Source organism: Schistocerca gregaria, chromosome 4 (genome assembly GCF_023897955.1).
Source record: "Schistocerca gregaria isolate iqSchGreg1 chromosome 4, iqSchGreg1.2, whole genome shotgun sequence".
NCBI lineage: Eukaryota > Metazoa > Arthropoda > Insecta > Orthoptera > Acrididae > Schistocerca > Schistocerca gregaria.
The window spans coordinates 228241336-228255970 of NC_064923.1; the positions used below are offsets into that span (position 1 = coordinate 228241336).

General features: G+C 43.7%; 1 protein-coding gene across 1 annotated transcript in view; it reads right to left on the reverse strand.

Moving 5' to 3' along the window:
- LOC126267153 (follicle-stimulating hormone receptor-like) overlaps positions 1–14635 on the reverse strand; it is a 1045286-nt gene that overhangs the window by 608466 nt on the left and 422185 nt on the right. The window contains exon 2 of the mRNA XM_049972091.1: positions 9547–9717. Within this exon, the coding sequence (XP_049828048.1) occupies positions 9547–9717 (171 nt within the window). The remainder of the gene's footprint in view (positions 1–9546; positions 9718–14635) is intronic.

Sequence of the window (14635 nt, forward strand, 5' to 3'; positions counted from 1 at the left end):
AAGGGAATATGAGGCTAGTCAGCTTACCTAAGGGCTTAGCTGCAAATTTTCAACGTTTTCAGCCAGCTAGCTGCTTCCATCATGGACTTTGGTGATTCTATGGGCGTTCATACTTAATTTTGTAGTGTTCTTTCTTCAAACCACTAACATTTTCGCAGTCACTAGCTATGTGCATGACATAGATTCATGTTATGCTTTCATGTGTTCAGTCACCTGTGCCAAGGCTGTATTTCATCTTTTGTCCATTTATTAAACATTTATATACTTAATTAAGTGGTTAATCTGTTTTTTTATGTTTGACGGTTCTTGTTATTGTGATAGGTAGTTTTATTTTCAGTTGGATGAGCTTCTTCATTATTATCCATGTGTGTTGTGTGGTTGAGTCTCACCTTATAGTTTTCCTTCAATAACATGTTTACATTATGCAATATTGTTTCTCTAAGGTTCGCATTATCTTATTGGGAGATTCCTTCCACGTAGATCCGCAGACATCAAATCCATAGCATTTTAGGGGCGGGCAAAACAGATCAATCACTCCTCACTATGACTATGCGAATTTTGGTTCATATTGTATACAGCATGCCGGGAAAACCTGTTAAATATAGACAAACTGCAGGAAACGATCCCTGAGAGTGTAAGCAGGAAAGTAGATCATGTAGATCATAAGGAGATATGGCTGGTAATGTGTTCCAGGGGGGGAACACCCACTAGAAGATAATAGGTCTGTGTCACTGCACGGTTTTATGACTGAAATCACACATGTTAACACACCAGGCAAGTGAGAATGCTGTGTTTTAGCAATATACTCAAGAGTGAAATGATGTCTGTGACGGTGGTGCAAACACACTTTGGTACTGGGTTAACCTGCTTCAGTGCTGTTGCTGACTCACTCTGATGTGGACAAATGCTGTGTAGTTCAGTGCTCAGAGAAGACAGACAAACCAGGAACAGGCTGACATGTCTTTACATACGGACTGCCAAATGGCAATGGAAGGGCGGCGCCATGACTGTACCGGGAAAAGTATCCCCACAGTCAGAAATTGTACAGGGTGATTCAAAAACAATACCACAATTTTAAAAATGTATATTTAATGAAAGAAACATAATATAACCTTCTGTTCTACATCATTACAAAGAGTATTTAAAAAGTTTTTTTTTCACTCAAAAACAAGTTCAGAGATGTTCAATATGGCCCCCTCCAGACACTCGAGCAATATCAACCCGATACTCCAACTCGTTCCACACTCTCTGTAGCATATCAGGCGTAACAGTTTGGATAGCTGCTGTTATTTCTCGTTTCAAATCATCAATGGTGGCTGGGAGAGGTGGCCGGAACACCATATCCTTAACATACCCCCATAAGAAAAAATCGCAGGGGGTAAGATCAGGGCTTCTTGGAGGCCAGTGTTGAAGTGCTCTGTCACGGGCTGCCTGGCGGCCGATCCATCGCCTGGGGTAGTTGACGTTCAGGTAGTTACGGACAGACAAGTGCCAATGTGGTGGCGCTCCATCCTGCTGAAATATGAATTGTTGTGCTTCTTGTTCGAGCTGAGGGAACAGCCAATTCTCTAACATCTCCAGATACTGTACTCCAGTTACAGTAGCACCTTCGAAGAAAAAGGGACCAAAAATTTTATTGGCTGAAATGGCACAGAAAACGTTCACCTTAGGCGAGTCACGTTCATACTCAGTTCTTTCCCGCGGATTCTCAGTGCCCCATATACAGACATTGTGACGGTTGACTTTCCCGTTAGTGTGGAAAGTTGCTTCATCACTAAACACAATCTTTGAAACGAAAGATTCATCTGTTTCCATTTGAGCAAGGATAAAATCACAGAAATCGATTCTTTTAATCTTATCAGCTGCAGACAGTGCTTGAACCAATTTCAGACGATAAGGTTTCATAACTAACCTTTTTCGTAGGACTCTCCATACAGTTGATTGTGGAATTTGCAGCTCTGCGAGTCGATTTTCCTGGGCTGCGAACAAATGCTTGCTGTATGCGTGCTACATTTTCATCACTCGTTCTCGGCCGTCCAGAACTTTTCCCTTTGCACAAACACCCATTCTCTGTAAACTGTTTATTCCAACGTTTAATACACCACCTATCAGGAGGTTTAACACCATACTTCGTTCGAAATGCACGCTAAACAATGTCGTCGATTCACTTCTGCCATACTCAATAACACAAAAAGCTTTCTGTTGAGCGTTCGCCATCTTAGCATCAACTGATGCTGACGCCTAGTCAACAGCGCCTCAAGCGAACAAATGTACAATTAAATGAAACCTTATAGCTCCCTTAATTCGCCGACAGATAGTGCTTAGCTCTGCCTTTGGTCGTTGAAGAGTTTTAAATTTCTAAAGTTGTGGTATTCATTTTGAATCAGCCTGTACAATAAACTGGTTGCACTGTGTTTGATTGTTTGCGTCAGATGGGCTCATTTAAGGAAACTGGTAACCATGAATGGCACCTTTTCCCGATGTATACACAGGCCTTGGAGGAAGCCGGCAGTTGTGGCCGAGCGGTTCTTGGCGCTTCGGTCGCAGGTTCAAATCCTGCCTCGGGCATGGGTGTGTGTGATGCCCTTAGGTTAGTTAGATTTAGTTAGTTCTAAGTCTAGAGGACAGATGACCTCAGATGTTAAGTTCCATATTGCTCAGAGCCATTTGAACCATTTGAACCTTGAAGGAACAAGTAACCACCAAAAAATATAACACATGAGCACCAGTCTGGTGCCCCAATAGCATCGATAAAGCCAGACGATCATGTCGAACTTTCTCCAGGGTAGCTGTCACTATCCATATCACAAAGTATCCAGGCCTTATTACCTACCAACATACCTCCACGGCGATGGTTTTGTTGCTAGTTTCGTTGCAGAGGCCAACATGGTGCAGTGACTTCTATCTTCCATCCCATTCACAGCTGAGGCTACCTCTACTAGGGGTGGTATCGTCAGTACGGAGATTATCGGGACCACCTCATGGGACCGACTATCCTTCCACAACACCTCACAGACGAAGTTTATCTGCACTTTCCACAGGTGACCTTGCTTCCCCAGATGGAAGACGTGGCTTTGGTGGGACGAATGGTAATGTGGCTAATACAAGATGGTGCTTGAGCTCAGTATCACATTTCCAGAAGGAGGCATCTCAATAACATTTACCCCACCCTCTGTATTCGACGACGTGGTCCAGTCACACAGTCTGACTGGATGCCAGACTTCAATCCTTTAGATTTCTACCTGCAGGGCACCTGAAAGAAGACGTATGTGCGCGATTCCATTATGGATGTGTACGTAATGGAACAATGCTTTCATGCTGCCTATGACGCCATTCGATTGCGAGATGGCGTACTGAATATCTGCATTAATCGCTGCTGTAGCATGTTCATGTGAGCTTGGAGGTCAGTAGGGACCGCTACAAACACCGTGGCTAACACTGGCCTCACCACAGCATGTCGTGCAATGAATTCTATTGTTCAGGCGTGATAATAAATAGCGTTTAATATAGACACCATGGATATCAGGACATTTGTGTATATAACGTTTTTTACTTACTTATCCTCTCTGGGTTCGTTCCTGCAGTTTATTCTGTACATATAAGATAGCCCTCTGAAGAGTCATTAGACACATTTTCGTTGGTGTTTTGGAAGGTATTGCCAATTTAGTTTTTGAAATGTGTAACTGGAGTCAGCCCAAACAAATATTTCTTGTCACGCCCTTCAAGTGACGTCCAGTGTCGACGGAAAGCGTCAGTTTGCCACCTGTTACAAATAAGACGATTTGTAAACGAAGGCTAACCTGTACTCCAGCCGCGACAGGATCGCCCTGGCTCACATTGACTGCTCCCGTCAGGCAGTCGCTGTTCCTGTTGAAACATATCGATAAAGCAATCGTCATACAAGACTAATCTGGTACCACTCTATCGAACGTGTGTGTAAAATTCAGCATTAAAATTAATTTTGGTCGTAACAGAGTACAAGCTGACGTTTTCCGTCTACTCAGAAAGTTACAGGAAAGATGTGATGAACAGTATATGATTGAGCTGACTCCAACTACAACTTGAAAAAAGGAAATTTCCAAGATCTGACGAAACATAAGTAAAAATGCCACTGATGGTTCTTCGGAGGGACATCCGGTATACGTACTGGATGGTCCATTGATAGTGACCGGGCAAAATATCTCACGAAATAAGCATCAAACGAAAAAAGCTACAAACAACCAAACTCGTCTAGCTTGAAGGGGGAATCCAGGTGGCGCTATGGTTGGCCCAATAGATGGCGCTGCCATAGGTCAAAAGGATATCAACTGCGTTTTTTAAAATTGGAACCCCCATTTTTATTACATATTAGTGTAGTACGTAAAGATATATGAATGTTTTAGTTGGACCAATTTCTTCGCTTTGTGATAGATGGCGCTGTAATAGTCACAAACGTATAAGTACGTGGTATCACGTAACACTCCGCCAGTGCGGACGGTATTTGCTTCGTGATACATTACCCGTGATAAAATGAACCGTTTACCAATTGCGGAAAATGTCGATATCGTGTTGACGTATGGCTATTGTGATCAAAATGCCCAACGGGCGTGTGCTATGTATGCTGCTCGGTATCCTGGACGACATCATCCAAGTGTCCGGACCGTTCGACGGATAGTTACGTTATTTAAGGAAACAGGAAGTGTTCAGCCACATGTGAAACATCAACTATGACCTGCAACAAATGATGATGCCACAGCAGGTGTTTTAGCTGCTGTCGCGGCTAATCCGAACATCAGTAGCAAACAAATTGCGCGTGAATAGGGGATCTCAAAAACCTCGCTCTTGAGAATGCTACATCAACATCGATTGCACCCGTACCACATTTCTATGCACCAGGAATTGCATGGCGACGACTTTGAACGTCGTGTACAGTTCTGCCACTGGACACAAGAGAAATTACGGGACGATGACAGATTTTTTGCACGCGTTCTATTTACCGACGAAGCGTCATTCACCAACCGCGGTAACGTAAACCGGCATAATGTGCATTACTGGGCAACGGATAATCCACTACGGCTGCGACAAGTGGAACATCAGCGACGTTGGCGGGTTAATGTATGGTGCGGCATTGTAGAAGGAAGGATAATTGGCCTCCATTTTATCGATGGCAATCTAAATGGTGCAATGTGTGCTGATTTCCTACATAATATTCTACCGAAGTTACTACAAGATGTTTCACTGCATGACAGAATGACGATGTACTTCCAACATGATGGATGTCCGGCACATAGCTCGCGTGCGGTTGACGCGGTATTGAATAGCATATTTCATGACAGGTGGATTGCTCGTCGATGCACCATACCATGGCCCGCACATTCACCGGATCAGACGACCCCGGATTTCTTTCTGTATGGAAAGTTGAAGCATATTTGCTATCATGATCCACCGACAACGCCTGACAACATGCTTCAGCGCATTGTCAATGCATGTGCCAACATTACGGAAGGCGAACTACTCGCTGTTGAGAGGAATGTCGTTACACGTATTGCCAAATGTGTTGATGTTGACGGACATCATTTTGAGCATTTATTGCATTAATGTAGTATTTACAGGTAATCACGCTCTAACAGCATGCGTTCTCAGAAATGATAAGTTCACAAAGGTACATGTATCATATTGGAACAACCGAAATAAAATTTTCAAACTTATCTACGTTCTGTATTATAATTTAAAACACATACATGTTACCAACTGTTCGTCTAAAATTGTGAGCCTTATGTTTGCGACTATTACAGCGCCATCTATCACAAAGCGAAAAAAGTGGTCCAACTACAACATTCATATTTCTTTACGTACTACAGGAATATGTAATAAAAATAGGGTTTATACAGCTCCATCTAGCGGGCCTACAATAGCGCCATCTGGTTTCCCCCTTCAATTTAGATAAGATTCGTTGTTGTAATTTTTTCATTTGACTCTTATTTCGTGAGATATTTGCCCCGGTCACGATCAATGGACCACCCTGTATATGTATTTCCTCCTGACAGTGAAAGTGAAACGTGAGGAAGGGAAGGAGGAAACGAAATGAAACGTCACAGGTTGTCCGGGCAAATGATGTTATTTCAGTGAGTACAAAATCGGGAGTCAGATATACCTAGAACGTCAGTATGACGTTGCACCCCTGTCTCAACCGCAACCTGCAAGCATGCATGGTGTCGCTTGGGAAGGGTGTTGTAAAATCACTGTATCCTTTCCTGAGGTAAGCTGGTCAACATTTGTTGTAACTAATCCTTCATATATTGGTAATGGTACAGAGTTAACGTCTGAGATGGTCTTACGCCTGTGTTACTGGGAAGAATGTGGGGCTCTTGCTGACCATGCGCCATTTGAATATTCAGCAAGACGCAGACTGTACGAAGCAGTACGTACCAGGTACTGCAACACTGTCATGTGAGACGTAAAATATGAGGACTCAGAATGTCCGTGATATAGCGTTGTGCCATCAGATCTCCCTGTATGACACACACCATGAGTTAAAATCTAAAACACTGGTTCACGCCGCATTTTTTTCTTTTTTGAGTCATAAGTCTTGTGACTAGTTTGATGTGATCGGCCACCACTTCCTCTCCTGTGTCAACCTCTTTATTTGACAGTAGCACTTGCAACCTTCGTCCTCAATTATTTCCTGGATGTATCCCACTCTCTGTCTCCCCCTACAATTACCCTCTACAGCTCCCTCTAGTACCATATAAGTCTTTTCTGATGTCTTAGCAGGTGTCCTATCGTCCTGTGTCTACTCCTTATCAGAGTTTTCCACATTTCCTTTCCTCTCCGATTCTGCGCAGAACCTCCTCATTCCTTACCTTATAAGTGCACATAATTTTCAACATTCGTCTGTACCACTACATCCCAAACGCCACTATTCTCTTTTGTTCCCGTTTTCCTACAGTCCATACACTAACATACAATGATGTGCTTTCCAATCGTACGTTCTCAGAAATTTCTTCCTGAGACTAAAGCGTATGTTTGATACCAGTAGACTTCTCTTAGCCAGGAATGTACTTTACGCCAGTTCTAGTTTGCTTTTTATGCCCTCCTTGCTCCCTCCCCCATTAATTGTTATGCCGCCTAGGTAGCAGAACTGCTTAACTACATGTATTTCTTAACCATCAATCCAGATGGTGGGAATTTAAGGAGGTGGAATCTGGATAAACTAATTAAACCAGAGGTTGTACAGAGTTTCAGGGGAACAATTGACAAGAATGGGGGAAAGAAATACAGTAGAAGAATGGGTAACTTTGAGGGATGAAGTAGTGCAGGCAGCAGACGTTCAAGTAGGTAAAAAGACGAAGGCTAGTAGAAATCCTTGGGTGACAGAAGAAATATTACATTAGTTGACGAAAGGACAATATATAAAAATGCAGTAAATGAAGCAGGCAAAAAGGAATACAAACATCTCAAAAATGAGATCGACAGGAAGTGCAAAATGGCTAAGCAGGCATGGCTAGAGGACAAATGTAAGGATGTAGAGGCTTATCTCACGAGGGGTAAGATAGATAGTGCCTACAGGAAAGTTAAGGAGACCTTTGGAGAAAAGAGAACCACTTGTATGAATATGAAGAGCTGTGATGGAAACCCAGTTCTAAGCAAAGAAGGGAAAGCAGAAAGGTGGAGGGAGTATACAGAGGGTCTATACAAGGGCGATGTACTTGAGGGCAATGTTATAGAAATGGAAGGGAATGTAGAGGAAGATATAATGGGAGATATGATACTGCGTGAAGAGTTTGATAGGGCGCTGAAAGACCTAATTCGAAACAAGACCCCGGGAGTAGATAATATTTCATTAGTACTACTGACAGCCTTGGAAGAGCCAGTGAGCAAAATGTAAGAGACAGGCGAAATACCCTCAGACTTCAGGCAGAATATAATATTTCCAACCCCAAAGAAAGCAGGCGTTGACAGATGTGAAAATTACCGATCTATCGGTTTAATAAGTCACGGCTCCAAAGTACTGACGAATGGAAAAACTGGTAGAGGCCTACCTTGGGGAAGATCAGTTTCTATTCCATAGGAATATGGGAACACGTGAAGCAATACTGACCCTGCGACTTACTTTAGAAGCTAGATTAAGAAAAGGCAAACCTACGTTTCTAGCATTTGTAGACTTAGAGAAAGTTTTTGACAATGTTGGCTGGAATACTCTCTTTCAAATTCTGAAGGTGGGAGGGGTAAAATACAGGGAGCGAAAGGCTATTTACAATTTGTACAGAAATCAGATGGCAGCTATAAGAGTCGAGGGGCACGAAATGGAAGCAGTGTTTGGGAAGGAAATGAGACAGGGTTGTAGCCTCTCCCCGATGTTATTCAATCTGTATATTGAGCAATCAGTAAAGGAAACAAAAAGAAAAATTCGGAGTAGGTGTTAAAATCCATGGAGAAGAAATAAAAACTTTCAGGTTCGCCGACGACATTGTAATTCTGTCAGTAACAGGAAAGGACTTGGAAGAGCAGTTGAACGGAATGGACAGTGTCTTGAAAGGAGGATATGAAATGAACATCGACAAAAGCAAAACGAGGATAATGGAATGTAGTCGAATTAAGTCGGGTGATGCTGAGGGAATTAGATTAGGAAATGAGACACTTAAAGTAATAAAGGAGTGATAGTCTTAGTAGAGAGGATATAAAATGCAGACTGGCAATGGCAAGGAAAGCGGTTTCTGAAGAAGAGAAATTTGTTAACATCGAGTATAGATTTAAGTGTCAGGAAGTCGTTTCTGAAAGTATTTGTATGGAGTGTAGCCATGTATTGAAGTGAAACACGGACAATAAATAGTGTGGACAAGAAGAGAATAGCTTTCGAAATATGGTGCTACAGAAGAATGCTGAAGATTAGATGGGTATATCACATAACTAATGAGGAGGGACTAAATAGGATTGGAGAGAAGAGGAGTTTGTGGCAAAACTTGACTAGAAGAAGGGATCGGTTGGTAGGACATGTTCTGAGGCATCAAGGGATCAGGAATTTAGTATTGGAGGGCACCGTGGAGGGTAAAAATCGTAGAGGGAGACCTAGAGATGAATGCACTAAGGAGATTCATAAGGATGTAGGTTGCAGTAGGTACTGGGAGATAAAGAAGCTTGTGCAGGATAGAGTAGCATGGAGAGCTGCATCAAACCAGTCTCAGGACTGAAGACCACAACAACAACAGTCCCGATGTTATGGTTCCGCGGTTCTCATTCGTGCTACTTCTCATTACTTTCGCCCTTCTTTGATTTATTCACTCATCGTAACACGGGGAATTACACCGCTGAGCGTCACAAAAACATTCGATGAATGTGACACCGTTTCAAGTGATGCTGTTCTAGTCTCTTATTTACCCTGGTATTACCACGAGAAACACTTAAGACACTCTACTTGTGACATACCCGCCGATGGTGCTTACATTGACTAAGTTACGATGGCATCCAAACAAGTCGACCAGATACTTTACTTCTTTTCACAGGTAGGGTAGTATGCTATTGTTCTGCACAGTGCAGAGCAGCTACTGTCAGAGAGCAGATGCTTACAGCCTGGCGAGGTCGTCGGGCAACGTGGTGGGCAGGTCGACCAGGCGCGGCCCGTGGCAGCGGCACTCCGTGCCGCCCTCTGACAGTGGCAGCGGGTCGCACGTGCAGTCCTCCGCCTCCGCCGCCACCGCCGCCGCTGATGAAGCGCACCAAGCCGCCACCAGCGCGCACCTGCATAACAGACAGCGTCACGCACGTGTTAGTCCTAGCACCACTGGCTTCCACTGGCGCAGATGCAGTATCACACGTCACAGATGCCATGGACCCACGCAGCTGGGCACCCCAGAGTCCTCATGAACGCTCCTTCGGTGAAATATTACCAGTTTAAAATCGAAAATAATATTGTTGGCTGTTTACATTCACCAGTCGGAACATTATGACCGCCGACCTACTGTCGATATAAACCGGTCCAGGTGACAGCAGCGTCAACTGATGAGGAATGACTGCTAGTCAGATACGTGCACAGTGGATGTAGTATTAGTAGGACTTCCTGGCAGATTAAAACTGTGTGCCGGACCATGACTCGAACTCGGGACCTTTGCCTTTCGCGGGCAAGTGTTCTACCATCTGAGCTACCCAAGCACGACTCACGCCCCGTCTTCACAGCTTTACTTCCGCCAGTACCTCGTCTCCTACCTTACCAACTTTACAGAAGCTCTCCTGCCAGGAAGTTTCATATCAGCGCACACTCCGCTGCAGAGTGAAAATCTCATTCTGGAAACATCCCCCAGGCTGTGGCTAAGCCGTGTGTCCGCAATATCCTTTCTTTCAGGAGTGCTAGTCATGCAAGTTTACCACGAGAGCTTCTGTAAAGTTTGGAAGGTAGGAGACGAGGTACTGGATGAAGTAAACCTGTGAGGACGGGGCGTGAGTCGTGCTTGGGTAGCTCGGATGGTAGAGCACTTGCCCGCGAAAGGCAAAGGTCCTGATGTCGTCTCGGTCGGGCACACAGTTTTAATCTGCCAGGAAGTTTCATATCACCGCACACTCCGCTGCAGAGTGAAAATCTCATTCAGTGAGCGTATTGTCCATGTGCAGAACGGGGAAGGCATGCAACTACCTCAGTTTGACTGAGGGAGGACTGTATCCGCCGGGAGCCTCACCACGAGCATTTCAGAAACTGCACCACTTGTCGGATGTTCGATGAGTTATGTGGTGAATTCCTTCAACACGTGGCGAAACCAAGGTCAAACCAAGTCCAGGCGTCGTACGGTTGGGTGGTCCCCCTTATTACAGATGTCCGTCGTCGTAGGCTGCGCAGACTAATAAAAGAGCGACAAACTCTGGCGGAACTAACATTAGATTTTAAAACTGGGTGGACTACAAGTGTGCGTCAACAAGTAGTTCACCGAACACTCCTAGCAATGGACCTCCACAGAATACGACCCATGCATTTCTCAATGTTAACAATGCGACATCTGCAACTACTTCTGAAATGGGCAAGTCACCATCGGTATTTTATGTTGGGGCAGTGACATAGCGTTGCATGATCTTATAAATCTCGTTGCCTTTTTCAGCATGCCGATGGGATGACCGCGAATCCGTCATCTTCTAGGGAAACCTCTTTGACACTGTACTATGGGGTCAGATAAGCTGGCATCTGTGCCATTATGCTTTGGGGAACATCCACGTGGTCACCCATGCGTCCAGTGGAGCTCGTGCAACACACCACGATGGCCAAAGAGTATCGTACACTGGTGCAGACCACGTAGATCCCTTCAAGACGATGATATTTCCCTACAGCAATGCCATTTTTCAGCAAGATAATGCGACACGTCACAAGGGCAGGAATGCGATGGAGTGGCTCAAGACACACAATACCGAGTTCCAATCGATGTGATGGTCCCCAACTCGCCAGATCCGAACACGGTCGAACACATCTGGGATGTCATTGGGCATGACGTCAGAGCTCATCTCCCTCCTCCCCGGAATTTACGGGAATTAGGTGACTTGTGTGTGTGCAGATGTGGTGCCAAGTCCCTCCAGCGACCTGCCACGGCCTCACTGCTTCCACGCCACGATGCGTCGCTACTGTTATCCATGACAAATTTGGGCATACTGCCTATTATTTAGGTGGTCATAATGTTGTGGCAGATGTGGACTCTGACCACAATCTATTGGTTATGAATTACAGATTAAAATTGAAGAAACTGCAAAAAGGTGGGAATTTAAGGAGATGAAACCTGGATAAACTGGCTAAACCAGAGGTTGTAGAGAGTTTCATGGAGAGCAGTGGGGGAAAGAAGTACAGTGGAAGAAGAATGGGTAGCTCTGAGGGATGAAATAGTGAAGGCAGCAGAGGTTCAAGTAGGTAAAAAGACGAGAGCTAGTAGAAATCCTTGGGTAACAGAAGAAATATTACATTTAATTGACGAAAGGACAATATATAAAAATGCAGTAAATGAAGCAGGCAAAAAGGAATACAAACGTCTCAAAAATGAGATCGACAGGAAGTGCAAATTGGCTAAGCAGGCATGGCTAGGGGACAAATGTAAGGATGTAGTGGTAAGATAGATACTGCCTACAGGAAAATTAAAGAGACCTTTGGAGAAAAGAGAACCACTTAAATGAATATCAAGAGCTCAGATGGAAACCCAGTTCTAACCAAAGAAGGGAAAGCAGTAGGTTGGAAGGAGTATATAGAGGGTCTATACAAGGGCGATGTACTTGAGGACAATATTAAAAAATGGAAGAGAATGTAGATGAAGATGAAATGGGAGATACGATACTGCGTGAAGAGTTTGACAGAGGACTGAAACACCTGAGTCGAAACAAAGCCCAGGGAGTATACAACCATTGGAACTACTGACGGCCTTGCGAGAGAGCCAGTCCTGAAAAAACTCTACCATCCGATGAGCAAAATGTATGAGACAGGCGAAATACCTTCAGACTTCAACAAGAATACAATAGTTCCAATCACACAGAAAGCAGGTGTTGACAGATGCGAAAATTACCGAACTATCAGTTTAATAAGTCACAGCTGCAAAATACTAACACGAATTCTTTACAAACGAATGGAAAAACTAGTAGAAGCCGCCCTCGGGACAGATCAGTTTGGATTCCGTAGAAATATTGGAGCACGTGAGGCAATACTGACCTTACGACTTATCTTAGAAGAAAGATTAAGGAAAGGTAAACCTACGTTCTAGCATTTGTAGACTTAGAGAAAGCTTTAGACAGTGTTGACTGGAATACTCTCTTTCAAATTCTAAAAGTGGCAGGGGTAAAATACAGGGAGTGAAAGGCTATTTACAATTTGTACAGAAACCAGATAGCAGTTATAAGAGTCGAGGGACATGAAAGGGAAGCAGTGGTTGGGAAGGGAGTGAGACATTGTTGTAGCCTCTCCCCAATATTATTCAATCTGTATATTGAGCAAGCAGTAAAGGAAGCAAAAGAAAAATTCGGAGTAGGAATTAAGATCCATGGAGAAGAAGTAAAAACTTTGAGGTTCGCCGATGGCATTGTAATTCTGTCAGAGACAGCAAAGGACTTGGAAGAGCATTTGAACGGATGGACATTGTCTTGAAAGGAGGATATAAGATGAACATCAACGAAAGCAAAACGAGGATAATGGAATGTAGTCGAATTAAGTCGCGTGATGCTGAGGGAATTAGATTAGGAAGTGAGACACCTAAAGTAGTAAAGGAGTTTTGCTATTTGGGGAGCAAAATAACTGATGATGGTCGATGTAGATAAGATATAAAATGTAGACCTTTCAATTGCAAGGAATGCGTTTTTGAAGAAGAGAAATTTGTTAACATCGAGTATAGATTTACGTGTCAGGAAGTCGTTTCTGAAAGTATTTGTATGGAGTGTAGCCATGTATGGAAGTGAAACATGGACGATAAATAGTTTGGACAAGAAGAAAATAGAAGCTTTCGAAATGTGGTACTACAGAAGAATGCTGAACATTGAATGGGTCGATCACATAACTAATGGGGAGGTATTGAATAGAATTGGGGAGAAGAGGAGTTTGTGGCACAACTTGACGAAAAGAAGGGACCGGTTAGTAGGATGTGTTCTGAGGCGTCAATGGATTACAAATTTAGCATTTGAGAGCACCGTGGAGGGTAAAAATCGTAGAGGGAGACCAAGAGATGAGTACACTAAGCAGATTCATAAGAATGTAGGTTGCAGTAGGTACTGGGAGATGAAGAAACTTGCACAGGATAGGGTAGCATGGAGAGCTGCATCAAAATAGTCTCAGGACTAAAGACCACAACAACAACAATGTTGTGGCTGGTCAGTGTAGGAACGTATCATATTCAGCGAATGCTTTCTGATTTTAGTACTGTTCATCGTTTTTTAGTGACTACAGGCTCATCGTTAGAGGGATATTACAGCAACGTGATTTCCTATACTATGTGCAAGTAGATGGTGGCGCAGTAGTGCTTACATGTAGTTTCATATTTTAGCATCAGAGAGAAATTCATTTCGATAACATATATCCCGCATTTTAGCCTCTTTTCGCGGGCGCACACACACACACACACACACACACACACACATACACACACACACATGCGCATACACACACCACGCACATAACGCAGGTGTAGCGCACTCTGTAACGAACTGCACCTAAGTAATTTGCAATTGTTTTACACTTTATACAGGTGCATGGTAGGAAGCAATGTCTCGAATTTTTACGGGCAAATTCTACTAGCTTCTCTAATGAAACAAACGTTGTTAACATTCTACATCTTTATTCTTCATGTGTACATATTTATTTCTCAATATAACGACTCTGACGACGAACAGATTTCTTCTAACGGGGATCAGTTCGTTGACACCGTCAATGTAGAATGCCTGACTTCGTGGACGGAGCCGCATCCTCACGTCTGCTTCCGCCGCTCAGTGTCTAGCAGAGCGGTCCTTGAAGGTCTTCTCTAATCGTAGGAAACAGATGAAAATTCAATGGGGACATCATGGAAGATGACTGATGACTGCGACCCCAAGACTGGAATGGTATGGACGTCACAGTGACCGAGTATGCTATCTGCATTGTCACGCTGACATGTGTCGGTGAACTCTTCGAATTTGTTATTCGATTACAGAGCGCTGTTTCTCACACACCGACATAGTT